Here is a 26,804-nt window from a genome sequence, read left to right on the forward strand (position 1 = left end):
CATTGGGTTTTCCCGAGGATTATTTTGTCCAAAAATAATTGTGTCCTATGTATCTTGTTCTCTGCTCAATTTCCTTGTTTCATGCAAATCAAATTTAAGTAGTGTAGATTGCAAAAGTAATTTGCTTCAGTATTCAGAAGAATAACTTGATGAATGAAATTAAAATCAATTAAGTGAAGTAGATTCAGATTTGTTGCAGTAGGGGTTCCTTGAGGATTAGGAATTTTCACAAATTATTTGTGAACGTTGTCCTCAGAAAAACCCAATGTGGGAAAACCGATGCAACAGCTAAGGGTTTTATTATTATGCAGTAGTGAATCCTGAGTACAATAAAATTGGATGCCCAACTGCCTATCCAATTTGAGAGAAATACTGGAAAAATCACCTGAGGGAATTTACCCTCGTCTCCAAGCAATCCCGACTCAAACTGACAACTAAAAAGCAAGTCGTACAAACCCTCTACGTTGGCTCTACATCACCTCTGCACAACCTATCACATGATCAACCCAAAATTGATGCTAATCAAGTCATCCTGCCTACTGCTAACTGGGAAAGTGTTTGTCCTGCCACCTAGAAAATCCTCCTGGCCTCTGGAAACTAAAATGGCCTCCTCTCCAGCAAAATCAAACTGCTCACTGAAGCAATTGTGCAAGCCCTGCGCTGCTTACTAGAGAAATAATTCAACCTCCTCTCTTACCTCTCTGGAACTGGAAAATCTTCCTCTGGATCACTATCTCTGCCCCTCTCTAGCCCTGTGTCCTCTCTCTGGCTCGAACTCCACTGCTGGCTAGCTCAAACCTCCCAAGGAACTCGCACCGTTGGCTCTCACTTACTGTAATGTATATTTCTCCATCTACCCATCGACCTATTCTTATAATCTCCAGTTGGGACTCCAATAGCCAAGATTAAAACTTAATCGATGGCTGAGATCATCTCCAAGTCCGTATGAATTTCTAGAGAATTCTCATATTTCTCAATTAATTATTATTAATTAATCGATTTTCCTAAGTTAGACTTAGGCATTTTCTAATTATTGATCAATTAAATTAATTGAGCTATCTCTAGGTGGAATTTCTAGAAACGATTTATGGGTTTTGAAGAACTCCAGTGTTTTAGCCTCTTCCCAAAGTTTCGAGACTAGAACACCATCCGATGCTACAAAAACTAACAATAAGCACCCAATTGCAAAATGAATAAAGTACCTTTCAATTGGGAGCCCATCTTTATTCATGTACTGTTGCCAGATGGGTGAGATGCATATGGCTGATGCAGGTGGCAGAGATATAATGGCACGTCATCTACTAGTGTTGGATGTCAGGGGCTGCATGGCTGGCCAGCTAGATGTGAAGAATGGGAAAAAAGTTTTCTCGTGTAAGTTACCCATTTTGGTGGGTAACAAGGACCACGTGAACATGGATTCAAAACTTGAATATTTTTTATCATCAACAGAACAAAAAAATCTCCAACACCTAAAGAAGCAATGAACCAACAGAATTTGCAAATTCACTAGTTTTATAGTACTAGTGATGCAATAATTTTCTCTTTTTCCTAATAACAGAAACAGAGACTGAAAACAAAACCTGAAAGACAGCCCCACCGTTGATTTCAGCTTGCAAGCTTAAAGATCGTAGAAGTGACATAATGGCTATTTCATCTTCTCCTCGATCCAATATATCACCAAGTTGGACAAGTACCTGCCATGAGAAATAAAACATATATTAATTTCTATCAATAGAAAGCAAAATGCAATAACTAGAGCATTCCTTTCTTGTTCTCTTAAGTCAAAAAAGTATGCTTTCCATTAAGCTAGTGGAACTTTACTAAATGGGGTTCAATAACAAATCATACATATCCCACATCATATCCTAATCAAATCCTAAACATGACCACACAATTTCCTGCCAATAATTTTAAAAATTTAAAGTTTTATTCCATAAATGAACTCCACTTCTATCCTTGATTCCTTGTTGCTTGATAACAGTACTGTTCAGCTATTTTCACCCCACCATGACACTCCACGAACAGAAAGACATGTCCAGAATAGTAAGGACAATTTTGTTAACCTGGTTCTTTTTTGGGGGCTAATGCTACATTTATTAATACAAGAGAAAACATCACTCACATCACTCTTCACGAGAGAGACTTTAACTCTGAACGGTACAGCTAATTAATCAAAAATGTGTTCTCAGAACACTAGAATAGTGAACTTGGACCCAGTAAAAACAGACTCACATATGATCTTCCAGATACGTACAATCAAATGATATGCCATACTCCTCAGAAGTGAGGGGCAGCAGAATCAGCATCCCCAAAAAGGGAAACTTCCCAAAAAACACTATTTTTACAGGCCAGGTATTCCAAACCAAATTGCAAGGGTCCCTAGATCACAGGCAGTTCCAAAAATGTGGAAAATAGTTTCTAACACAATGCAGGCATAAGGCATCAGTTGACCCAGTTCTCTACAATGAGGCAATTCCTGATAGATCAACAACCATTAGAAAACCTTCTATTAATAAGAATCAACACTCCAGGACCCATCCGTTGACCAAGTTTACAATAGTGGACACAATTTATTAAATAAGTAATTCAAACATTTTCTCTTTTTCCCTGTTCTTTCATTAGTAATTCATTGCACTTTAAATCAGGTCAGCATTTGCCTAAAAGAGTTTGTAATGAACATAATTAATATAAATAATAGATATAGAAAATATGTAATAAATAAATAATAATAAATGCACTAATTCCCCAAAAGTCATGTCCATTCATCCCCATGACCATTCGATTGTATTTATAATGTCACTTAAGGCATATCAATAATCACATTCATTATTAACAATTTTATTTTATCATGGATTTCTCTATTTTATCCTACTTATATTCGATATTTTTATAGTTATCAAACAAGATTGTTTGTAACACGGTTTCAATTACAACCTGTCTTTCGTTCTAAGAAAAATACTTCACATATTGCACTTGCATCATCAGTATCACTGCAAACAATCTAGGCATAATGCATGTTATGATATCTTCATAGCACACATCAACAATCTCTTGACTATTCATTTATGAAGGTTGTGAGGTGAGAGTAATGACAATGGAAACAAGTAAGCCCAAAATATGTGTCTGCACAACCTAAATAATAGGAGTGGGCAAGGGCTTGGCTAGGTGGTAAAGCGGGGGCATTTGATACTCCCCACCAAGATTCAGACCATCCCCCCGCTCCCCCCAACCCCCTTGTTAGTAGTTCTTCTTTTCCAAAGCCAGATCTGATATACTATTCCAATAAAAATTTATACTCAGATTTTTGAACTAGGGAAATTAAATATTTTCCACATCTGATTTTATGAACAGCAATACACTGAGTTCACTAACTTTAAAATGCAGTGGAAATAGAAACCATTTACACAGAAAATTTGGACACAATGATTTACCCTGGAAACCCCAATGGGGAAAACCAGCAAACAAGTTATTATTCTATTTCATCGTGTGAGAGGGGCAGAGACAGTCAGGCTGGAGGAGGTATTCTAAATCCAGCGAGTGCGTTCGCAGAGTGGAAAAAGAGCCATAGAGAGGCTGATGTTAGGGCAGCACAGCAGCTTCTAGAGGCAAAGTCAAATCGCTGAGAGGGATTGACGTTTTCAGTTCCAGAGGTCAGGAAGGAGTCCCAGAGTGCCGGAAAAGCGTTTTTCCGGCCAGCAAAAGGCAGAACAACTTCATCAGAGACCAGTGTGAGGCTAGACATCCAGCAGGCTCCGCAGAGGCTAACGCAGAGGATCAGAGGGCCAAATTTCTGAAGGCAAGTTGAGCCGGGAGATTGCCTGTGGGGTGAGGAAAATTCCTCACTAGATTTCTGCCAGTATTTTTCTTTGTAGGATTGCCAGATTTCGGCATCCAGTTGTACTCAGAAATTCTCATTGTTGCTTAATAATAAAACCCTCAGCTTCTGCACCGGTTTTCCCAAGTTGAGTTTTCCCGGGGACTTTTGTCTAAAAATTATTGTGTTATTTTTATGTGTGCACGCTAGCATTTCTTCCAGCGTTTATTCTTCCGTAGTTTTATTTGTGTAGATTGCAGTGTGATTTATTCAGTATTTGTCGTAGCAAACAACAAATAAATTGTTAAATAAAATTAACAATTAGGAGAATAATTTCCAGTTGCTGCAATAGGATTCCGGTTTTCAAATTTTCACATGGTATCAAAGCACAGTTGATTAGCCGGAGAGCTCAGAGGCGAAAAGAGAAGGAATTTTGCTGCTCATTGTGGGCAGCAAGCTGAAATTCCCAAGCGCAGCACAATGATTCTACCAAGAGGCCAAGTTACTCGTGGAGGTTCGACTTTTTTGAGTGAAGGACAGAAAAATTCAATCGTACCAGATCAAGTGATTCCCGAGGCAAAGGGAGCAGCTTAGATTTTCGATGGGCAGATCTCTAGTTGGACACAGAGGTTTTGCAGCAGTACACTAGAGCAGAGCTAGCGTCGAGTGGAAGAGAGAAGAGCACACACAAAGGGAAAATTTTCCTTAGGGAACTTCTAGTCTCAAGAAGTTCGATTTTTCCTTGCAGATCAGTAGTCGTTGTGAGCAGATCTTCTCACTCCAAAAGGGAGTGCAAATAGCAGAGCAACAACTGAGCAGAAGGAAAGAGGAAGTTTTCAAAAGATCGTTGAGATGGTCGTTGTTGTGCTTTGTGATCAAGACAGGTTGGATGAAGCTTCCAACTACGTCATCTAGAAGGCAAGGATGTCCTTCCTTCTAGATGAATATGGCCTGAAAGCCTATATTGATGTGGTGGTAGTAGTTCCCACGGATGCAGATCAGCTGAAAGAGTACAAAAAGGAGATGGCATGGGCGAAGAGGTTGATCCTAGATGGAGTCCGGGATCATATTGTCTCACATATAGCTGGAAAAGATACTACCAAAGAGATGTGGGAGACTCTCTCCACGCTATACCAAGGTACTTCTGAGCAACGGAAGATGTACTTAGAGGAGAAGTTGAGATGCATCAAGATGCAAAAGGGGGAAGGCATAGATCCCTTCCTCACTAGGATTCAAGAGGTCTGAGACCAGTTGTCAGATGTTGGGGCAGCACCTCAACCCACGGAGCTAGTGCGATTGGCACTCAATAGTGTCTCAGAGGAGTGGCAAGTATTCGTCCAAAATATCTTGGGCAAAGATACCTTGCCAAGGTGGGACAGGATGTGGGTTGATTTGCAGTATGAGGAATTGAGACGAGCTCTATTGAAGAGCTCCAATAGTAGCAGCAACAGCGAATCGAAGCAGGTGAAGGATGAGGAGAATGTGGCCCTCGCATCTAAGAGTCCCAATCAAGGACAGGGGGAGCAAAGGACGAAGAAGGACATGTCGAAGATCAAGTGCTTCAGGTGTGGTGAACTCGGTCAGTACAGTACCCAGTGTCCTCTCAGGAAGAAGGACAAGGAGGAGAAGCAGGACTAGCAGGCAGCTTCGGCAGATATCGATAGGTTGTCCTCCAGGCTGGAGGAAGATTTCACCATGTTTGTTGATATACCTCTAGGAGTGAGGTGAGGTGACTTGGTGTTGTATCCCCAGATCACTGGAGATGGGCAGGATCCTTGAGGAGTCCACCTCATGGATCAATACCTTGCTACGCGGCCCCACAATATTCAGTAGCAGGATGGATCAGTGATAGTTGATGTAGTCAAATGCCAAAGTGACAGTTGCAGAGACTAGTAGTCAAATACTAGGGAGTGCAGTGCAGAGTCAGCAACAGCGCAAATTCTTCAGTGACAGTGCAGATACTAGCAGTAGTCAGAGACTCGGGTGATAGATGCATTATACTGATTACAGTTGATTCAGTATTTTGGAAGTTTTTCAGTTTCAGATGTTGCAGTCACAACAGCAACAAATGAGAGGGAGTTGCAGTGCAGATGCAGTGTTGGCAACAATATGGCAGTGTCAGAAGCAACACAGATGTAGTGTATATCAGAGTTGCGCAGTGGTTGGTGGGAAGTATGGCCAAACATCAGCAACATGACAGGAGAAGATGCAAAGACAGGGTGTTGCTACAGGGTGTGTAGTAGCACTAGAACACATTCCTTGCTGAGAGGGAATGTTAGTTTTTGTAGCATCGGACGTGTTCTAGCCACAAAATTTTGTGGAGAGACTAGAATACATGAGATCTCCAAAACCCAGAAATCGTTTCTGGAAATTCTGCCTAGAAATTACTTAATTAGATAATTAACCAGTTTTTAAATATTTCTTAAGTTTAAACTTAGGGAATATGGTTTATTAATCATTATTAACTAAGTCAAGGTGTAAATCATCTAGAAACTCACATGGATCGATCCAGAGATGATCCTAGCCATTGATTATGTTTTAATCTTAGTCATTGGTGCTCTAACAGTGGATTATAAGAGGAGGTTGATGTGGTGATGGAGAATAGACCTAAGTAGTTCGATTTCTTGGCAGATCGATTTCCAGAGTAGCAACAGTCAGTGGTTGGAGAGAGCTAGAGATCGAAGCAATGTGAGAGGGGCAGAGATAGTGAGGTTGGAGGAGGTATTCCAGATCCAACGAGTGCATTTGCAAAGAGCCAGAAGAACCACAGAGAGGCTGACGTTGGGGCGGCGCGGCAGCGTCTAGAGGCAAAGTCGAATTGTTGAGAGGGATTGACGTTTTCAGTTCCAGAGGCCGGGAAGGAGTCTCAGAGTGACGGAGAAGCGTCTTTCTAGTCACCAGAGGGCAGAATGACTTCATCAGAGACCAGTCTAAGGCTAGACGTCTAGCAGCTTTCTAGTCACCAGAAGGCAAAACGACTTCATCAGAGACTAGTCTGAGGCTAGACGTCTAGCAGGATGCGCAGAGCAACACAAAGGCTGATGTGGAGGGTAAGAGGGTTGAGTTTCTAAAGGCAAGTTGAGCCGGGAGATTGCCTGTTGGGTGAGGAAAATTCCTCACTAGATTGTTGGCAGTAATTTTCTCTATAGGATTGCCAGATTTCGGCATAAAGTTGTACTCAGAATTTCTCACTGCTGCTTAATAATAAAACCCTCAATTGTTGCACCGGTTTTCCCAAGTTGGGTTTTTCCAAGGACTTTTGTCCAAAAATAATTGTGTTATTTTTATGTGTGTGCTAGCATCTCTTCCAACGTTTATTCTTCCATGGTTCTATCTGTGTAGATTGCAATGTTATTTGCTAAGTATTTGTCGTAGAAAACAGCGATTTCGCCCTCCTTGCTGCCCTTGTAATTTTCTCCTACTGCAATCTTTTTCCCTCTTCCTCTTTAGCTCAAACCCTCACTTGTTCATGCAATGTGTGTCTCTTCCTCTCCTTAGATTTGCTTTTATAACTTTCCAATGACTAAAACCCTATCTCCAAAGTGATTGACGATCAAGATCTAATCTTGATCACTTGAGATCAACGATTGTGACTTAATCTCTCATTGACACAACTTAAGTCACCTTTTAATCATTATAAAGTAAAAGTCACTTTAACTTTATAAAATAAAGTTAATATCTAGAGAGTACCTTTTCGAACACTTCCACATGCTAGACACAAAGCCAATGTAGAAGTACCTCTCCGAGCTACAACTTCAACACTACCTCTTAGTAAGGAAGGTAATTATGGAAGAAAATCCTCCACCTAGATATGTCTCCAATCCCACCACGTCACTAGTTGTTGTAGCTACTCCCTCTTAACTGGAAGACTTCCTTACTACCTATTTTGGAATCTGCACTGAAGACCTGGTTCTCCCAACCATGCTCCTAGGAGTCTTGACCTAATCCTGAGCATCTATCAATATTTTCTCATACCAACTAGTTCTAACAGATTTGGAAGAGGCCTCCTACCCATCTCCAAGATTAGAAACTGAGACCTCAGTCACAACTCAATCTTCAAAGCCTCTTATTCATTCTTTGTCACTAATATCGATCCTTGATCCAAGATCCCCTTGGATCTACCTATAGGTTGGCCCTGCAAGATGTACAACTTACCCTTCCTGACACCAAACCTTACTGTTGTGTCCTAGGTAGCTCCCTCTGAACGTATGAATACTTGTCCATTCTGGAACACAACATCACACCCTTCGTCCTCCAAGGCTGAGACTAAGAACAAGTTCACCTTCAGCTCTGGCACATATAACACTTTTACCACCTCCAGAGATCCTCCTGATTCTAACTGGAATAACATTGTTCCAACCCCTTTCACAGCATGTATGGTACTCATACAAACTTTCACGTGCATGCCTGAACATGTCTGTGAAACAATAAGGAATTCTTCCCTCATTCCCATCATATGGCGAGACGCTCCACTATCCACAAACCATGCATCATTGTCCACAAACTGGGCACTTCTAGCACTAGTGCCAGAAAGACAAATAGCCACCAATGAGAACTCCTCAAATTTTGCTACAAACTCATCAATCTCTATTGATGCTACAATCTGTGTTTTCCCTTTGTCTTCTTTTCATTTGAACACTAACTCGCATAATCTCTTGGCTGGTAACATGCAAAGCACTTGACTTTGCTCATGTCCTTCTTGTTCCCATCATGATAGGATCCTTCCTCTCCCTTGTTCAGTTTGGTAGTCCCCTTGCCCTTTCTTTCACGACTTAAAAGAGAAATGTTCTCCTCATTCCCTTCACCTTTTGCCTAGTTTCCACGTAGAGCCTCCTTGCGAGTCTCCTCCTAGGTGAAATCCCACAACGTATCTCAGGTCGAGAGACGCACTCGTGTCACGACTCCCCTAACAAAGGTACCCCACCGCTCTATGAACCCGTTATAAGTTTTCCTCACTAGTTTTAAGTCTAACACTGTCTGCCCTACTATAGCAAGCTCATCTCGTACATGAGATATCCAAGTGAGATAAGAAGAAACTATCTCGGTTTTGGAAATATTGGTGCTCCTCAGTTTCTCTCTCAACACCATTTTCTAGTTGTGGTTGTCACTTTGGTATAGCTTGGTCAATGCCTCCCACATTTATCTGGTGGTTTTCTTCCCAAACACACGAGGAACAATGTGATCCTTTACTCCGTCGATGATAATCCGCCTAGCTTTCACGTCCTTCTTATGGGCAACCAAAAGTGTCATATTGGTAGGAGTCGTCTGAATTTGATCTGCAAACTCCCAGATCTTGTTCTCCTCTAACACCAATTAAATTCTCTCCTTCCAGAAATTGTAGTTAGACGACCCATCCAAACTATCTTCAAACCTAAGACCAATAGCCCTCTCTACCCAAATGATCAAACCCTGCCAAAAACAACTTTTGTTTGATGAAAAAGAAAGATGTTCTCATAGCAATCAATAGGAGCCTTGTCTTTCCTCGTTATCCTAGGGATGTAGTTGAGTCACATGTGGACCCTTTCCTCAATCATTCTTACACTATCACTAATAATAATGAACCTTTTACCCCTTCTAAGGGTGGTCTTGAAGAGAAAGAATTCATTAGATGTATCACTTCTTCCCAGCATAATGAGCACACGGTGGTTGCCTATCTTACATACAATCATCCTACCGAGCAACCTGCTTGTCGTGTCTCTCCATGTCATCAATCCCATTTTCCTTCCCATCATGACCTTATGGTAACCAAGAAGCATGACATCATTGAAAAGGACCATGATAAGTATGATTTGCCTGAGATTGCACTTCATCAGAAATTCATTAGCTTGATCACTGATATCTCTATCTCTTGGCTAAAAGAGAAGACCCAATGGTATAGGTTACATCCCTTTCTTCCCTTTTCACCCATGACCCTCCATAAGTGGTCATCTTATTCTCCCGTCTCCCGCTCTTGTGATCTCCCATGTGATTCTTCCTATCTTTACCTTTGGAAATATTACATGAATAATCATAGGGGAAAGTGTTCTCATATTGACCTACTGATATGTTGGTTGCATTGGCTATATGGTTACACTTAGCATTTGCATAATGAAGCCATGCATGTTAGAGTACGATGCATTGCATACTAATTTTTGCATTAGAATCTAACATCATGTTATGTTCCCATGCTAGGTTAAATGCATTTAGATTGGATTTGCATTCGAGAGTAGATTTTATTTCCTATTTGGTTTTATGAACTAACAAAAGCATGGGCGATCAAAGGACACCATCAAAACATGTTGCCCCGTTTCATTGGTCTATGATGTGCAAGTAACAGGTCTGTGGTCCCAAGAGATTGTTGGTGTTCTCATGACCTCCCCGTTCGAGTACATGGTTCGTGCACTCTACTGAGAGCTCATGTCCTAGTTTGACCCAAATGTTACCCACCATCAGTGGGTGACTTTCTCCTGGATTTGTCTTCAGTAGGTAGTCAACAGCCACCTGAAAAGCTCGATGTGCTACTATTCTTGCCACCTGAGCTAGTCATTGTGTGCCTTCACTCATATGTTATGATCGTATTTTTGAAGGTGGGCCATTCAACCCCGGAGGTATGATTTTTCATTATGTAATTGGGTGTTTATGCTTGCTTTTCTTGGGCACATTGTTGATTTTTGTAGCATCGGATGTGCTCTTGCCTCGAGATTTTGCAAAGAGGCTAAGACACATGCATTCTATAATACCCAGAAATCATTTGGGAAAAATCCACCTAGAGATGATTTAATTAAAATAATTAACTTTTTTAAATGGTTCCCTAAGTCTAAACTTAGGAAATCTCATTAATTAAAGGGTATTAATTAAATCAGGGGTGAATCTTCTAGAAGAAGACGAGGATCAACTCCGAGTTAATCTTGGCCCTTGATTATGTTTTAATCTAGGTCGTTGGTACTCCAACGAGAGATTCTAAGGACGAGTTCGATGGGAACTTGGAAAACACACTTATGTAGTTCGATTTTGCTGGGAAGTCAATTTCCTGAGTAGCAACGGTGAATTGTCGGAAGTGACTTAGTAAAGTCAAAGCAATGAGAGAGGGGCAGGGATAGTACACTAGAGGAGATTTTTCTAGATCCGGGGAGTGCAAGGCAGAGAAGACAGAGAGAGGTTCAGAGAGGCAATGCAGAGCTTAGAGGGAGTCCGCGATTCAGCTAGGAAAGTCGAATTCCACAGCCAGAAGCCAGGGTGTGACACCAGAGGGCCAGAGGATCGAAGTTCCAGCCAGGAGGAGATCAAAGGAGGAGGTGACGCAGAGCCCAAAGACCGTGACACAGATCTGCGTAGGTTGACGCAGAGGCTACGCAGAGGCATCATGGGGCTAGCCATCCAGAGCCTAGATCAAATTCGGATCGCCAGTGACAGTGTGAGAATTTTCTCACTATCTCCTTGTCAGTATTTCTCTGTATCAGATTTCCAGTTTGGGCATCTAATGATTTGTACTTAGATTACTACTGCATAATAAATAAAACCCTCAATTGTTGCACCAGTTTTCCCACATTGGGTTTTTCTGGGGACATTGGTCCAAAAACAACAGTGTATATGTGTGTGTTTGTTTCTCTCCAATGCAGTATTTAGTTTCCGGTATTTTATTTTCTGTAACATGCAATGTATGTATTTCAATATTTGTCGTAGAAAACTGCAAGTAATTTGTTCACGTAATTTAATAAATAGGAGAAATATCATCAGTTTGTTGCAGTAGGAATCGGGTCACCGATTTTTCACACACATTTGGGCATGGATTAGTGGGGGAATTTGGCGAAAAGAACGGGTTTTGAACTATACTCTTGTTCCCTTACCTCAACTTGGGGGTTAATCTTGTATCCTAGTCACGTGGGATCTTCTTTATTGGCCATAGGCTTTAGGAGTGGCACTACATGGGAACCTCGATTTTGGTTGTGTGGTCCCGCTTCCCAATACCACATAACTCACTCCCCTCTACTCATTACAAGCCCTTTTCACATTTTCCCCATCTGGGTCCACATTTGTGTGAAAATTTCTAACACAAAATTCTACTGCAGTAACTGATTTATTTCTCCTACTTATTTTCCACAATAAGTTATTTACAAAACCCTTCAGTAAACATTAAAATAAATTCTACTGCAGTTATCACATAATAGCATAGAGAAAATAACAGTGATATACAAGCACAAGAATCAATCACATCAACACAATTATTTTTGGACAATTGTCCTCGGAAAAACCCAATGCGGGAAAACCGGTGCAGCAGATGAGGGTTTATTTATTAATCTTCAGCAACAATCTCTTTACAAAGAAAGATTCTATAGAATACTGAGACACTTCTGAGAGAAAACACCTGAGACAATTTTTCTCCTCCTCTTGGAGAAGTTCTGACACCCTAGAGACCCTCTACCCTCCTTTGCGTCACTTTGCGTCAGCCTGTGTGAGGACTGCGTCTCCAGCTGCACTGTCTCACTGATCTTCCCTCTGCGCTGTCTCTCAGATGCTCTGCGTCACCTCTTCCTCAGTCTCTGACTGATGTTGATACCCTCCTCTTCCTTCACCCTGCTACTCTCCCTCTGAAATCAAACTTCTTCTCCTTGAGAATCGATTTCCCTTGGGTTACTGAGTATTTTCCCGGAGTATCTCCAAATGACTCTCAAGTCTTCTTTTATACTTTTCCAGTTGATGAATCAACGGTCGAGATTAAGTCCTTAATCAACGGCTAAGATTAAAACAGACTTGATCCTCGTCTCTTAGAAGCTTCTCACCCATATCTTTATTAATACTTGTTAAACACATACATGGCGGAGGCAGAATACGAATGATAAACATTGAATTGCCTCTATTATTCACAATGATACATATATATAGTACATTGGTGTGACCCTTGGATTCATATTCCAAGTGGTCTCTTGGACTCCGGTGGCTGTTCACATTCCACACCAACCCATAGAGGATTAGGTGTCCAACATTTCCCCCCTTAATCCGAAGGGTTATGTATGAGTCCAAGAAGAGAGCTGTAATACAAAATGTGCAAAAATGCATGGCAACACTAGGCTGAATGTGCTCTCTAAAATGTTGGTATAAGGGGGGTGGTTTAAGGATGACCACCAACACTGGAATGCTTAGTGCAGTTCCTGGAACTCTTCCAAATCTGGCATGAAGCTGAGGTCTTCTGCTAGAGGAAGTGCTCCTCATGTTTTGAAGAGGGAAACCTTCAACCTTGAAAGGGAGGTCTCACCCCGCATAAAAAGGGAGAACCTCAACCTGAAAAGGGAGGTCTCAACCTATGATGGTTTAAGGATGACCACGAACTCTAGAATGCTTAATGCAATTCCTGGAACTCTTCCAAAACTAGCAAGAAGTTGACGTCTTCTGCTAGAGGAAATGTCCCCAATTCTTTGAAGAAATGTTTCAACCCCGCATAAATGGTTTAAGGTTGATCATCAACCGAAGGGATGCACAGGGGCATCTTTGTCTCTGGCTACAACTCTGAATCTGGTATGGCAGCTTGTGGCTTAGGCTCGCTTGAACTTCTGTGTCTCTGGCCAAAACTCTGAATTAAGCAGCGGATTCAAGTTGTCGCTCAGGCTCGCTTGATGTGGCTTTAAGGCTTGTAGATGACCATCACTTCCCCCCCTGTCAGATACAAGGTGATATAATGGTAAAAAAAAAAAACTCAACTGCAAAACCTTTTAATATTCTAGAAGAAATTCTGACATATCATTGAAATATCTTCTTGGTTGTTGATGCCCATTGCCAAGAAGCAATCTATCCAAGATGAATCTTTGTTCTTGCAAAAGGTTTGGTTTTGAAGCATCTATTTGAAGAATGAGTGGTTTTATTACAGTTCTCACATGGATGAAGATCAAAACAGTGATCTTTCATATGGCCAACTCGGTCACAGTGTTGGCATTTAACAACTTTTGGTTGCGAATATAGAGGAGCAGAATCTGGAACAGGTGAAGGTGAACGGTCATGAAGGAATCCGGCTCTCTGAAACTGGATGGGCTTTGAGTAAACTGGAATGTGAAAGGACACATCCTTGTCATATCCAAGACCAAATTTGTGCTTGTTATGGACAAGCTCTTCCCAAGGCCTGATGATTGGCTTCGGAAATGCAGACTGAATTCTTGCTTTTGCACTCAAATTTGCTCCTGAAATGGGTACTACATCTTCCATTTCTTGTTTCTGATGGGTGTCATGATGCTTATGTTGTTGTAATTCATCTTGCTGAAGCTGGGATTCAAGCTACAAAAAATCAATCTTTTCCTTTGCATTCTGCAGACATGTTTTAATATCACAGAGAGTGTTTTTGTTGATTTTCACCATCTCATCAACAGTTGAATGAGTGAGAATATTTAATAACTCTAATACATCACCAATCAGAGCCATTTTAGAAAAGAAGTATTAGTTGACAATCACAATGATTACAAAGATTTTCCAATCTCCACTGCAATCAGAACTTTACTCTCTCTGTAGCATAAAATATATCTTTATGATACTTGTATAATAGGCAACAAACTAATCCAATTAAATCTCAATACACATACCAATTCAACATTGTGTATGCCAGTGTCTGCAACTTCACAATGCAGAGAAGGGATATTTAACCATAGGTTGCAGGAGATTTAAGATTGTTCAATGCTCTAACTTACCAATTCAATGCAAATTGTTCACTTCCAGATCCAGTTGTTGCTATTTCTTCTTTAGTATTTTGCTGCTATGGCACGCCCTATACCAAGCATTACTCCAGGAATGAAGTTGGTATTGTTCACTAACATTTTGATATTTTTTCACAAACATAGCAACTGCTTCACTTGGGGCGCCCTATTACGATGCTTCTGCCTTTACCACAATTTTGTCCAACTAAACAGAAAATATTTTGGTGCTACTATAATGAATTCAGCAGAAAGACATACAACCAGCAACAATTTAAAACAATATAGCTAGAGCTGGCCACAGAGAGGGATTCAACCTTCTGACAATTATACAGGAGCTAACCCATCCATCAAGAACTAGACACATTGTTTGCATTTTCCATAAGCATCCACTGCTGCACGAATTATTAAATTTCAAAGCATTGAGAAAAGGCAGAGACCGAGCTAAAAGAATTGCCCAGTTGTATTGGGGACCTGAGAAAATTGGAAGTCCTGGAAATAGGTAACAATTCCTTGGAAGTGTTGCCACCATCACTCGGATACCTTCAGAGCTTAAAGCTTTTCTCAGTCAGCGATTCGCCCAAATTGAAATGCGTAAGCCATTGAATAGAGATTGAACGTAGGATTTCAATGAACACACTAAAAATAATGCTTTCTTGGATCAATGTACACACATATAATAGAAGGACAACACCATGCTGCTATAATGCAAAGAGTCAATGCACTCAAACCATAACCCCATTCATCGCACTACAATCAAAACTCAACACACAAAGATACATCAGAGTTTTATCCAACGAAGAACTAGAGTTAGAGACCAACGTTCTAATTGAACCAATGGACTAGCTCTCAAGAGGGGACTTTAATAATCACAAGGAAATGACCTTTTGTATTCCATATTTACGGCGTTCAACAAAACCAATCATCCCAATGCTCCAATCCTTGTGTTCAAACCATTCGCATAATATATATGTTATGACTCCTTTATGGAGAGACACAGCCTTGTCTGTCGAGCTCCAGGAGAAGTGTCGTCACGACCCCCACCAATGTAGCCAATTCCTCTCAGTGCATTCACCACTAGCAGCGACAAGGTCCGCTCTGTAGCAGTCTCGTCGGTGGAGGATCTATAGTGAAAGGAAGTCAAGGATGATCCCTTTGTTCTTTTGGAAGAAATCTAGTTAGAAGAAGCACAACACAAACAAATGGGTTCCTCTGCATCAAATGAGTTTTCCCCTACGTCTTTCATCATCTGGCAGGTCGGACCATCTTCTGCTAGCTCAATCATAAATACCTTACCTCTCAAGCAGTAATTAACGACAACTCTTCAACTATGATTCGGTGCATAAATAAATCAACCACATATAATCAATGCTACATACAAACAATGCTAGAGCTTCAAAGTAGATAGCTCACGCCGCACAACATGGTCTCTGTTATCTAACTAAAATGGAGCTCTTCACAATCCAGGATCGAGCCCTTCTCTGTGACTTATTTATTTGAAGTAGAGTATTAAACGCAAGCATTGACCATCATGGGAAATAGATAGCAAAGCGATCACTGAAATTGAGGAATTTCTAGATATTCAATTATGGTATACGTTTCAGCTATGAACAAAACAATTTTGAGGAGAAACGACGACACATAAGACGATAACCCTTTAACGGTTATTCAGTACTGAAGCACCGAAGCGCAAAGATAAATGCACCATTCAATGCACATAACTCACACTCCATTATTCGTAGAGGACAGAGCAAGAAATATTCCTCTCTACAGTCACAAGGATAGGTCTACTCAAGACGGAGGAATGGCAAAACTGAGGGACGTTACCTTTGTCAGAAACCACAAGGAGAAGAGCGTTTACTGGGATTTCATGATTAACAAGAGAGTTTCCACTGTGATTTCGCTGAGAGAGAGGAGTGTTTGTTGGTTTGATGGGTGACACGATGGTACCACATTAACATTAATAATTCTTCTAATTCATGGGCAGAGCTGAGTGGGCAGGTCTGTTGGATGGCAACAAAACTGATACGCAGAGAAAGGCCACAAAAACAGTGGCTCAAATATGAGCAGGGCATGAGATTGCCCACTCTGATACCATTTTAAACACATACATGGCGGAGGTAGAATATGAATGATAAACATTGAGTTGCCTCTATTATTCACAATGATACCTATATATAGTACATTGGTGTGACCCTTGGATTCATATTCCAAGTGGTCTCTTGGACTCCGGTGGTTGTTCACATTCCACAGCAACCCATAGAGGATTACGTGTCCAACAATACCCATTAATATTTTTATTTTCCTAAGTTTAGACTTAGGAACCCCATTAAAAATATTAATTATTTTAATAACTCATCATCTGGGTGGAATTACTCCAAACGATTTTTGGGTCTTGGAGATCTCATGAAAATTAGCCCCTCCACAAAATTTCGGAGTAAAATCACATCTGATGCTACCCAAAATCGACAATTTGTCCATTGGGTCCACAAGGTGTTCTCTCCTTCTGCTCATTACAAGCCCTTTTCACATTTTTCCCATCTGGGTCCACATTTGTCCATTTAGTGCACAAGGTGTTAACCTCTACTTCCCCTTGTCCACACCTTGGGCCAGGCCTGGAACAAAGCCTCGAAGGTTGATGTAGCTACAAAGAAAGATAAAAGCATAATATGGCCACATACAACAGGAAATGTACCACAAAATGCAAAAGATGGACAGGACAATAAAATTTAGCACACGGGCAAAAGCCAAACATGAGCTCTACCCCCTATCACTATAGCCATCATCATGGTTCCTAAGGCCCCTATGAGTGCCCCTGCATCATTTAGGAGCCCATGATTGTCCCAACCCCTAGTGGGTGATGAACTGCCCCACCTTAAGGGGGTATTCACTATTATATTTCATGCATCATGCTCTCATCCCCTGAAGCCCCGAGCAGTAAAATCAAGAAAGATCAATGAAAGGAAAAAGGCATATGAAGGTTGGAAAAACAAAGGTCGGGGTAACTCATGTACCATGATTGCTCCATCCTGCATTCATATACCCAAGGTGTGGGCCTCCTTCATCATAGCTACCCTTGTACCATGGCATGTGGCTTGGAGCCTTCCCTCTTGCCCTCGTTCTGTTTCATATTTATTTCACATGACACCTGCCATTTGATGGATGTACCATGGACTTGTCATTCCCTTAGAGGTTGAAACCACCTAATAGGATCCTTCATTAACCTCTCTTGTTGAGTAAGGTAACACATGTACATATTCAAAGTTGTTAGTTTTTGTAGCATCGAATGTGTTCTAGCCACTAAATTTGGTGGAGAGACTAGAATACATGAGATCACCAAAACCTAGAAATCGTTTCTGGAAATTCCGCCTAGAAGTGTCTCAATTAGATTATTAACCGATTTTTAAATATTTCCTAAGTCTAAACTTAGGGAATATGGTTAATTAATTAGTATTAGTTGAGATCAGACGAGAATGATCTAGAAACTCACATGGATCGATCCAGAGATGATCCTAGCCATCGATTATATTTTAATCTTGGTCGTTGGTGCTCCAACAGTGGATTATAAGAGGAGGTTGATGTGGTGATGGAGAAGACACTTGAGAAGTTTGATTTCTTGGCACATCGATTTCCATAGTAGCAGTCAGTTGCTAGAGAGAGCCAGAGATCAAAGCAGTGAGTGAGGGGCAAGGGCAGTGATCTAGATGAAGTTTTCCATATCTGGAGAGGCAACAACAAGAGGGTTGAGTTTTCCCAGTGAGGCAGCGTAGAGGACTGCGCAGTTGCTTCAAAGAGGGCAATTCGATTTGTTGAGGAGAAAATTCGTTCTCAGTTCCAGTGGTCGAGCAGAGGTTCCAGAGGGCCGGAGAGACGATTTCCTTAGCAACAGGAGGCAGAACGACTTCATCAAAGACCAGTCAAAGGATTGATGTCATAGAGACTACACAATGCAATGCAAAGGCTTCAAGAGGCCGAGTTCTCTGTAGGCGGGTTGTGTCGGGATTGCTTGTGGAGGAAGGGTAATTCCCTTCAATAATTTTTCCCAGATTTTCTTGTTGTGGATTGCCAGTTTCAAGCATCCAAATTGTGCTCAGATTTTCACTACTACATAATAATAAAAACCATCATTGCTGCATCCGTTTTCCCGCATTGGGTTTTTCCAAGGACATTTGTCCAAAAATAATTGTGTTATATTTTATGTGTGTGTTAGAATTTCTCAACTTCTAGTGTTTTATTTTTCCGCAGAATTTTATTTGTGAAGGTTGTAGTGTGTTTATTTCGATATTTGTCGTAACAGATAAATTATTAATTAATTAACAATTAGGAGAAATAATACCAGTTGTTGCAATAGGGTTCCATATTGGAATTTTCACATGGTATCAGAGCGCAACTGATCAACCGAGAGCTCAGAGGCGAAAGAAAAAATTTTGTTGTTGCTGCAGAGCACTGCACAGTTGCTTCTAGTGGCCAAGCAGAGGTTCCAAAGGGCTGAAGAGACAATTTCCTCAGCAACAACAAGCAGAATGACTTCATTAGAGACCAGTCAGAGGCTTGACGTCATAGAGACTGCGCAATGCAACGCAGAGGCTGACACAGAGGCTTTAGGAGGTCAATTTCTCTGTACGCAGGTTGTGTTGGGATTGCTTGTGGAGGAAGGGTAATTCCCTTCAATAATTTCGAAATGATTTTGTTGTTGTGGATTGCCAATTTCAGGCATCCAGATTGTACTCAGATTTTCACTGCTGCATAATGATAAAAACCTTCACTGTTGCACCCATTGGGTTTTTCTGGGGACATTTGTCCAAAAATAATTGTGTTGTATTTTATGTGTGTGCTAGCATTTCTCAGCTTCTAGTGTTTTATTTTTCTGCAAAATTTTATCTGTGAATATTGCGGTGTGTTTATTTTGATATTTGTTGTAGCAGATAAATTGCTAATTAATTAACAATTAGGAGAACTAATACCCATTGTTGCAATAGGGTTCCATATTGGAATTTTCACAAAAGCCCATTTGGAAGGGCATGCCACTATAAAGTGTCCACTTTTGCCCCTAATTAGCAAGCTTATTTACTCAATCGCACTACTGGATTTTTACTAGAAGGTGAGGAGACGTTTTGGATCTTATACAAGATCACAACTGGGTTTTCGTCTTGGACTTGGCCTCCCTATACAAGATCCAAGCCCTCCAGAGGGTCATAGTGGCACTTGTAGGGTGAGCGTTGAGAGCCATGGGCCTCCAGCCATGCAGAGCATTGATTGCCACACCATGGGCTTCTTTAGCACCACCCCACTGCTTGTCCATGCCCCAGTTATACAGAGATGATGATGCACTTGGACCATGTTGCCCAACCTGCTATACAATGCACCAGACACTTGGCAACAGATCCAAGGCCCAGAGGAGGTTTTGTCTTTCCCGAGAAGACATGGGAGGGCATGTGTCATCTTCTAGCCCTTATTGATGGAGCATTGACTTGATTATGAGCCACTTGGGAGCACCACATGATGTTTTGCTTGGAAATTAAAGGGCCACCCCCTTCGACCATTATTCATGGAGGCCTCTTCTTCATCCTGAAACTTAAGGACTCAAGTAGGCCCTCCAACGACCCTTTGCACCATTATTTTATCATTTCAGCTTCATTGGGATGGCTTATCTTACGCATTTGAGTTATTTGGTGGAATTGTCACCAAAGACATGTTATTTTTGCACATTAAAATAATATTAGGGGCATTTTTAGGCTAATTTGAATTAGAGGAGGGTCATATAAATAGAGCTGGTCCTCATTCATTTAGATCAACATCACTTGAACTTGGATATCTCTTTCTGAGAATTTCGCACTTTTTTTGGTTGTTTATTGAAGATCTCTTGATGCATTTCAATATCTTTTGAGCTGAAATTTCATTCTCTCTTGGAGCTATCTTCTTGATCTTGGATTGAATATATCTCTTGTTGTCCCGTAAGTAATCTTATTGAAGATTTTCACATGAAAAATGTCTAATGTATGGAAATTTTGTAAATAGCTTTTACTCTTATGCCCTAACTATTGAATATCATTGTAAAGGATTGGCATATTGCAAATTTGTACATGTTACTCATTGATCAATGATAACAAGTAGATGAATGTTCCTAGTGGAATAGAACTTGTTTTCTTTCCATGAAAATCCATAAATCTTGGGTGGGTAAATGTTGGAGAGTGCTTGCTAGGGCATCGTTTTCTAGCCTCCTTGAAGACAATTTCAGCCATATTTCAAATCACATAAACTCCATAGCCCAAGGACATGGCACTAATCCAAGCAAATTTGGTGATCAACCCTTCTCTTCTCTTTTTCTCCTAATTTTTCAGCCTCCAATCCTAGATGGCCTAGCTAGGGCCTCCTGCGAAATTCATTAGAGGGACTATTTTTCGAATCCGCTTGGATAGGCTACTACGCTGGTGTCTCCTCTAGTGATCCTCCAGGTTTCATGCAATTCCCACAATTTGTTATCAAGAAATCTCAAGCCCTAGCTCCAACTTTGAAACTTATCTTGAACATTTAGGTGTGTTGGCTTTCTTGAGGGTTTTGGCACATATTATTCGGTGAATAAATCATTCAAACCTTCTCTTTCATCCCACCTAGACCTAGAGTGTGCTTTGAAGAGTCTTCTCCCAAGATTATACATAAACCCTAGGTCTCGTGTGGTCCCATCCTAGGTCCTTCTCAAGAATAGTGAAAGCTTATATAAAGAGATATAACCATCTTACAAAGCTTCTTGAAAGGTCCCTATCTCTTTGGAGCCTTGACCTTAGGTCTCCTTGTTATCATTGAATACCATAAGCCCTAGGTCTAGGTCTCCTCATAGGTCTTTCTTGGAGAGCCTTTTTGCTTCTCTTGAAGCATTGAGCCTTTATTTGAGCCTCTCCTTTGAATGGGCCTTGGAAATCACATCATACCTAGTCATTAATTCTATCATTAAATAGTGATTTCCCTCATACCGAGACTCCTCCCATCGGTGAAAATCCGTAAAGAGCAGGGGACACTGACTGAGATGACAATGGGTCTTTGTCCCATTATTGTCACTTGGTCTAGTAGTTGTCCCTTATGTACTCCTCCTAGGACCCCTACTAGATTGTGTGGCAACAGTCACGAAGTATCATTCTTCAGGTTTTCACACATGTTGCTATCAAACTCTGAACCTTCATAACTCGAAGTTTGATCCATATTTATTTGTCTACAAGAACTTGTACCATAGGAGATATATGATCATAGATATTTTTGTTACAGAGATTCGTGTTGCACCGAAACTTGCATAGCATAATTTGAATTGTATTCTAGAGCAGAACTCATTTTGAGGACAGTCTTGAATCTTCTTTGTATTGTTGATGGTGTATATAATCCTTATCAGTTTCGTTTAAGCCATCAGAGAATTTATATTGTTCATAAGTGTCACCATAGGTTTAGATTTGATTCAGATACCCAGAAATTCCTTTCACAGTCTCACTGTCATATATAATTCATACTCAAATCACAAAGTGATGTGAGTTATTGGATCACGCGATAATCAGACCACAGATAGATGCAATTCATCGATCCACAGAGCATTATGAACCATAGTTGAACCAAAGAGAGTAATCGGACCACAGAGTTATGGAAACAATGCTATTGTAGTTGCCACAGACATTGTAACATAACTCGTAACTACGAATATTAATATACATTTCGATGTCATTGATGTTGATAAGAATCACAGAATGTTATGTAATATGCACTTCAGATTTATAAGATACGCACCACAGAGTCAAGCGATGTTAATGTTACCGAGTGCGATGCCACGATGTCAATGATATGTATCAGTCTTCAGAGAATTAGATCTAGACACAAATAATTAAATCGAGCCTCAGAAAATGCGAGAACCATAGAGTAATTACGAGCCACTGAGAAATGAGAGTGAGCCATAAGAATAACGAACCATAAAATGTATATGCAAGTACTATAGAGTGAGCCACCAAATATGTGTGTGTGTGTGTGTGATCCCTAAAATATGATGCTTTCAAAAATAATCGAGCCACTCCACAGTGAGTTATATTACGAACCAGAGAGCCATCAAATTCAACATTAGTGCAGACTTCACAGGATCAGATCTTTTGATTAGGGTTTCCACAGAGTCCTTCAAGGACATCGACAGATTTTGGTCCATAAGCCAACAAATGTGATCTTTAGGCCTCCAACTTCAAACCTTAGATCTGATACCATGTTGGAAAATCCATAATATTATAGATTAAGGTTGATTTTCCTTCATGATAATTACTTGTGAGATTTGTTGGCATTATTATTATTATGTTTTTCTTCTTTCATCAAGCAATTACCATAATACAAGAACATGAAGATCACAAAAAAACAAAAGAACACAAGATATAGGCTCCAAGCCAGGGCAAAACCCCTTCCAAGGGGAAAACCCAAAAAATTCTCTTCTTATAGAATCAGATCAAAGTGAGATATCCAAGACCCATGACCACAAAAAACTTCACCCTCTAGATGCCAAGTCAGACCCTCCTTTAGCACAACAAATCCATCATCAAGAGACCAGCAACAAGAGATGTATCAAGGCAAAACTTCCACAAACTTTAAGCTCAAGAAGAAACTCCTTCTCTCATACTTCAACCCTCCTCTTCATCTCTGTCCTTTCTGCAATATTTCAGACCAAAAACATCCAAGTGTGTATGTCCAAATGAGCTCCATCTTCCCTCTATTTATACTGTCCAGAAGGGTGCGAATAGACATGCCCATTGGGGCAGGGCCAACTTGACAGGTAGGCTAACTTGGCACCTAGAGGGGTTTTGACCCAAAATTACATATTTAAAAATTAATTTTCCTTTTTCTTTTCAAATTCCAAATGGGACTTGACTCTTTGACTCATGACAAATATTCTTTTGACTTTGACAAACCCTAGAAGCATGAAGAACATGCTTGACCTAGATGACCAATTGACTTGAGCATGAAACCCATGCTTGAAAAATAATATTTATTTTTCTTCTTTTGCATTTTACATAAAATATATAATGACATAAGTACAATGACAATTATGATGACCGAACCTAGTTACATTTTCCAACAAAAGATTGTTGGGTTTTCTCCCGAGTTTGGGTTTCCTGGCGCAATATTTTGGTGTCTACTGTGCATGGTTTTTTTCTACTGTGATCTTTATTGTTCTATTGCATTTACAATTGGATTTTTTGAAGTTTAATTGCTTAATGATAATCTAAAATGTGCTAAAGTAATATCATATATCATTGGAAGTAATTATCAGCTGTAGAAAATTGTGCTTGTCTAATTAGCAATAGAAAACCAAAAAAAATTATTGCATTGTTGTGTGTAGGTATATCGCCCATGGATTTCAGTAAGAGTCGGCCTAAAGCGAGAGAAATACGCTGAGGTGACATTGGACGTATTTCTAATAGTGCTACTGCTTACCATGTAGCAGTCATGGTTGAACCTTGCCAACACTGCTAAATTGAGCAGTAACAAGCGCTAGTCCTCATTTTTTTGTTGGAGTTTGAAGGTTTCTTCTACCCTACAGTTGACCCAAAGATTGGAAACATTTTGCTAGAAGTCGCTCCTAGTTGGATCCAGAAACTTGTGGAGTGTCATAGACGTAGGTGGAGCAACACAATCTCCTCAATTCCAAACTCACCTCAATGTCCAGATTACAAGACCGACTTAAGGGTGAATATGATTTACAACCTGGCATTGAGAGGTAAAGTTGTGGCGAAGGTAAGCATTTCTCAACAACCACTCTTCCTATTTTAAAAACCCAAAACTTTTTGTTTTTCTATTTTATTAAATATTTACTAGCTTGAACTTTTCATATTTTATCTCAATTTTATCTAGTAATTGGGGTGTTTAAGCATAAATTTAAATATAAGGGATCAAGATATCTTTGTTTTGAGCTTTCAAACACCTAGACTTGTATTGAGCTAACTTTTACAGAGCTGCAGTAAGTTACAACCAGATATATTCAGATTTTGCAAAATCTAAGGTTCAAGGGCTTCTTCAAATAAGTCCTCTATCATAAAACCCTTGTAATTAGTTCCGAGATCTATTTTTCTAGTTAATATCATTCATTTGAGGCTAATTTAAATATATTCTAGCAATTAAAAGTTGGATTTATAGGCTATAAACTATTTTTGGGTTTTCACCCAATGGGATTCAATCCCAAACCCTCTATAATAAAGTTTCCAGCTTGCTAGAACTCATTTTTGTTTCAGTCTAAAGTTCAGGAAGGGCCTAAAGCAATCTAACATTGTTAACCTAATTTCCCCACCCCTAGATTATCAATCTAGAGTGTCTACACACTAATACACAGCCTTTGTAACGGCCCATCTAAACTAATCCACTATATAAAGTTTTAAACTTTATAATAAAACAGATATGATGAACTTTAAATAATAAATATGATTAAGTTTTATAAATATAAATTTAAACTTTATAAAATATATAAATTAAACTTTATAAAATATATAAATTAAACCTTATAAAATATAAATTAAACTTTATAAAACTAAACTATATAATAAAAATAAAGAAAATCAAAAGAAGCACCCTTATACAAAGGGGACGCTTAAAACCAGCTGGATATTTATAACAGAGCGCATATGACAGCAGGGAAAATATCTGAGAGCCGTAAATGCGTGGAAGGCGTGTCGGGACGAGGGAAGGCGGTGGCTGCAGGTAGGAGGGCGGCCACCGCCAGGCCCGCAGATAAAAACCGGAGGTCTGAACCGAGAGAGGGGGCTGTAACAACGGAGTTAGAAACCAGGAGGAGGAAATTCAGCAGTGAGAGAGGTCTGCCATTGGAAGAGCTTTAATCCGTCTGAGGTGAAGAGCTTTAATCCATCTAAGGTTCTGGGCACGGGGAACAGTGGGCTTTTGTGAGAAGCTTGCTGGATTGAGCAGCCAGTCTCTGCTCAATCAGGCTGGGTGGAATTGGTCTCCCTGGGTAATTGGAGCAAAACAGCAGCAGCATCATCAACTTCACGGGATCAGATAGCAGTTCAGGTAAGTGCAAATCAAATTTCTTTTATGGTTCCTGCTTTCAAGCTTATGATTACTACAGCCTTGTAAAAGGGAAACTGTTGTTTTCTGCATTTTTCTATAGATTTTCAAATCTGTAGTCACAGGGCGACAAGCAAAATTACAAAGGAACCCTTCTTACCAAAGACTTATATTAAGAATAACCTATAGATTTGGTAAACACATTAAATTTTATGTCATTTGGGCTATTTAATGTTGTTTATCTTCAATTTTGAGTGAATCATATTGTTGGTCTGCATTTATTTTCTGCATAATTTACATTTTCAGACCAGTAAAACAGCAAAAAATTAACTCCTCTCTACATCCAAGATCCCATACAAAGCGCTAGTCAATCAATTGTTGGGTGAAGTTGTCTCATATAGAAATCCTCCCATAGCCATTCTAGAAGGAGTTGGGCTTAAAGAGTGAGGATTCGTGCCGAGGTGACAGTGGACATTTGTCCTGTGTGTGCTATCTTAGCAGCTTGCAAGGACCTTGGCAGAGCCTGCTAGTTTGGGTGGTAAGAAGTCCTTCTGTTAAATAAATGTTGTCTTTGAGATTATCAAAACTCTAGTATATAAGTTCTTTCAAGCTGATGTGATTCAAGGTCACATAGAAAAATCATTAGCTTTTTGGTCGATTGACAGAATCTTGGCTTGTTGTGGCTTGATGTTTGCAATTCAGTGACACACAGATCAGGTAAAAGAAAACCCCTACATCATTTATGCTTCATTGTTAATCTCCATCACTGTTGTGATTTAATAAAGAGACTGCAATCTAGCATATTTTTGGCCTTGAATATTGTTTAGAGTATGAATATATGTAAGTGTTGGTGGCATCGAAGCCAAGCAATAGAGTCACCTTTCAATCATAGTTTTAAAAACTGGGTTATGAATCAGGCTAGCTATCAAACCGAGGTTCTAAACAGAACCAGATCAAACCGAATTCAATGAAGCGGAATTGAGACAAATACATAAAATAATTAATTTATAATGGAAAATTTTATTTTAAGATTTCAAACCATGATTTCACAACCATTAGAGACAAAATATACAAAGGTTTCTCATCTATATACCATGTAAGGGTGCATATATCAAAATGGCATTGAGTGCAATACATGTCGTCAACGAAATACACAATCAATGAGGCTCTAAATGGCCTCTAGAGTCCAAAAGCAATGATACAACTCAAGCTAATAGGCCATAGGGCTCCTAAAAATCACTGATCAACATGATGACTCATCAAACTTCCACTGGTAAAGCCTTTTTCCCTAGCTTTGGTGCCTCAAACTT

The 26,804-nt window shown here is 40.0% G+C and overlaps 1 protein-coding gene across 3 annotated transcripts in view; it reads right to left on the reverse strand.

Moving 5' to 3' along the window:
- The window catches only part of SLP1 (Calcineurin-like metallo-phosphoesterase superfamily protein), a 363,036-nt gene that overhangs the window by 256,974 nt on the left and 79,258 nt on the right, over nucleotides 1-26,804 (reverse strand). For 2 of the 3 annotated variants that reach the window (XM_089437119.1, XM_089437118.1), the window contains exon 3: nucleotides 1,581-1,694. The exons of the other annotated variant lie outside the window; for it this stretch is intronic. In XM_089437119.1, the coding sequence (XP_089293245.1) occupies nucleotides 1,581-1,694 (114 nt within the window). The remainder of the gene's footprint in view (nucleotides 1-1,580; nucleotides 1,695-26,804) is intronic. 3 annotated transcript variants of the gene reach the window in all.

Source organism: Pinus tabuliformis, chromosome 5_2 (genome assembly GCF_031772625.1).
Source record: "Pinus tabuliformis cultivar Carrire ecotype Pingquan chromosome 5_2, CPIR1, whole genome shotgun sequence".
In the NCBI taxonomy this organism is placed as follows: domain Eukaryota; kingdom Viridiplantae; phylum Streptophyta; class Pinopsida; order Pinales; family Pinaceae; genus Pinus; species Pinus tabuliformis.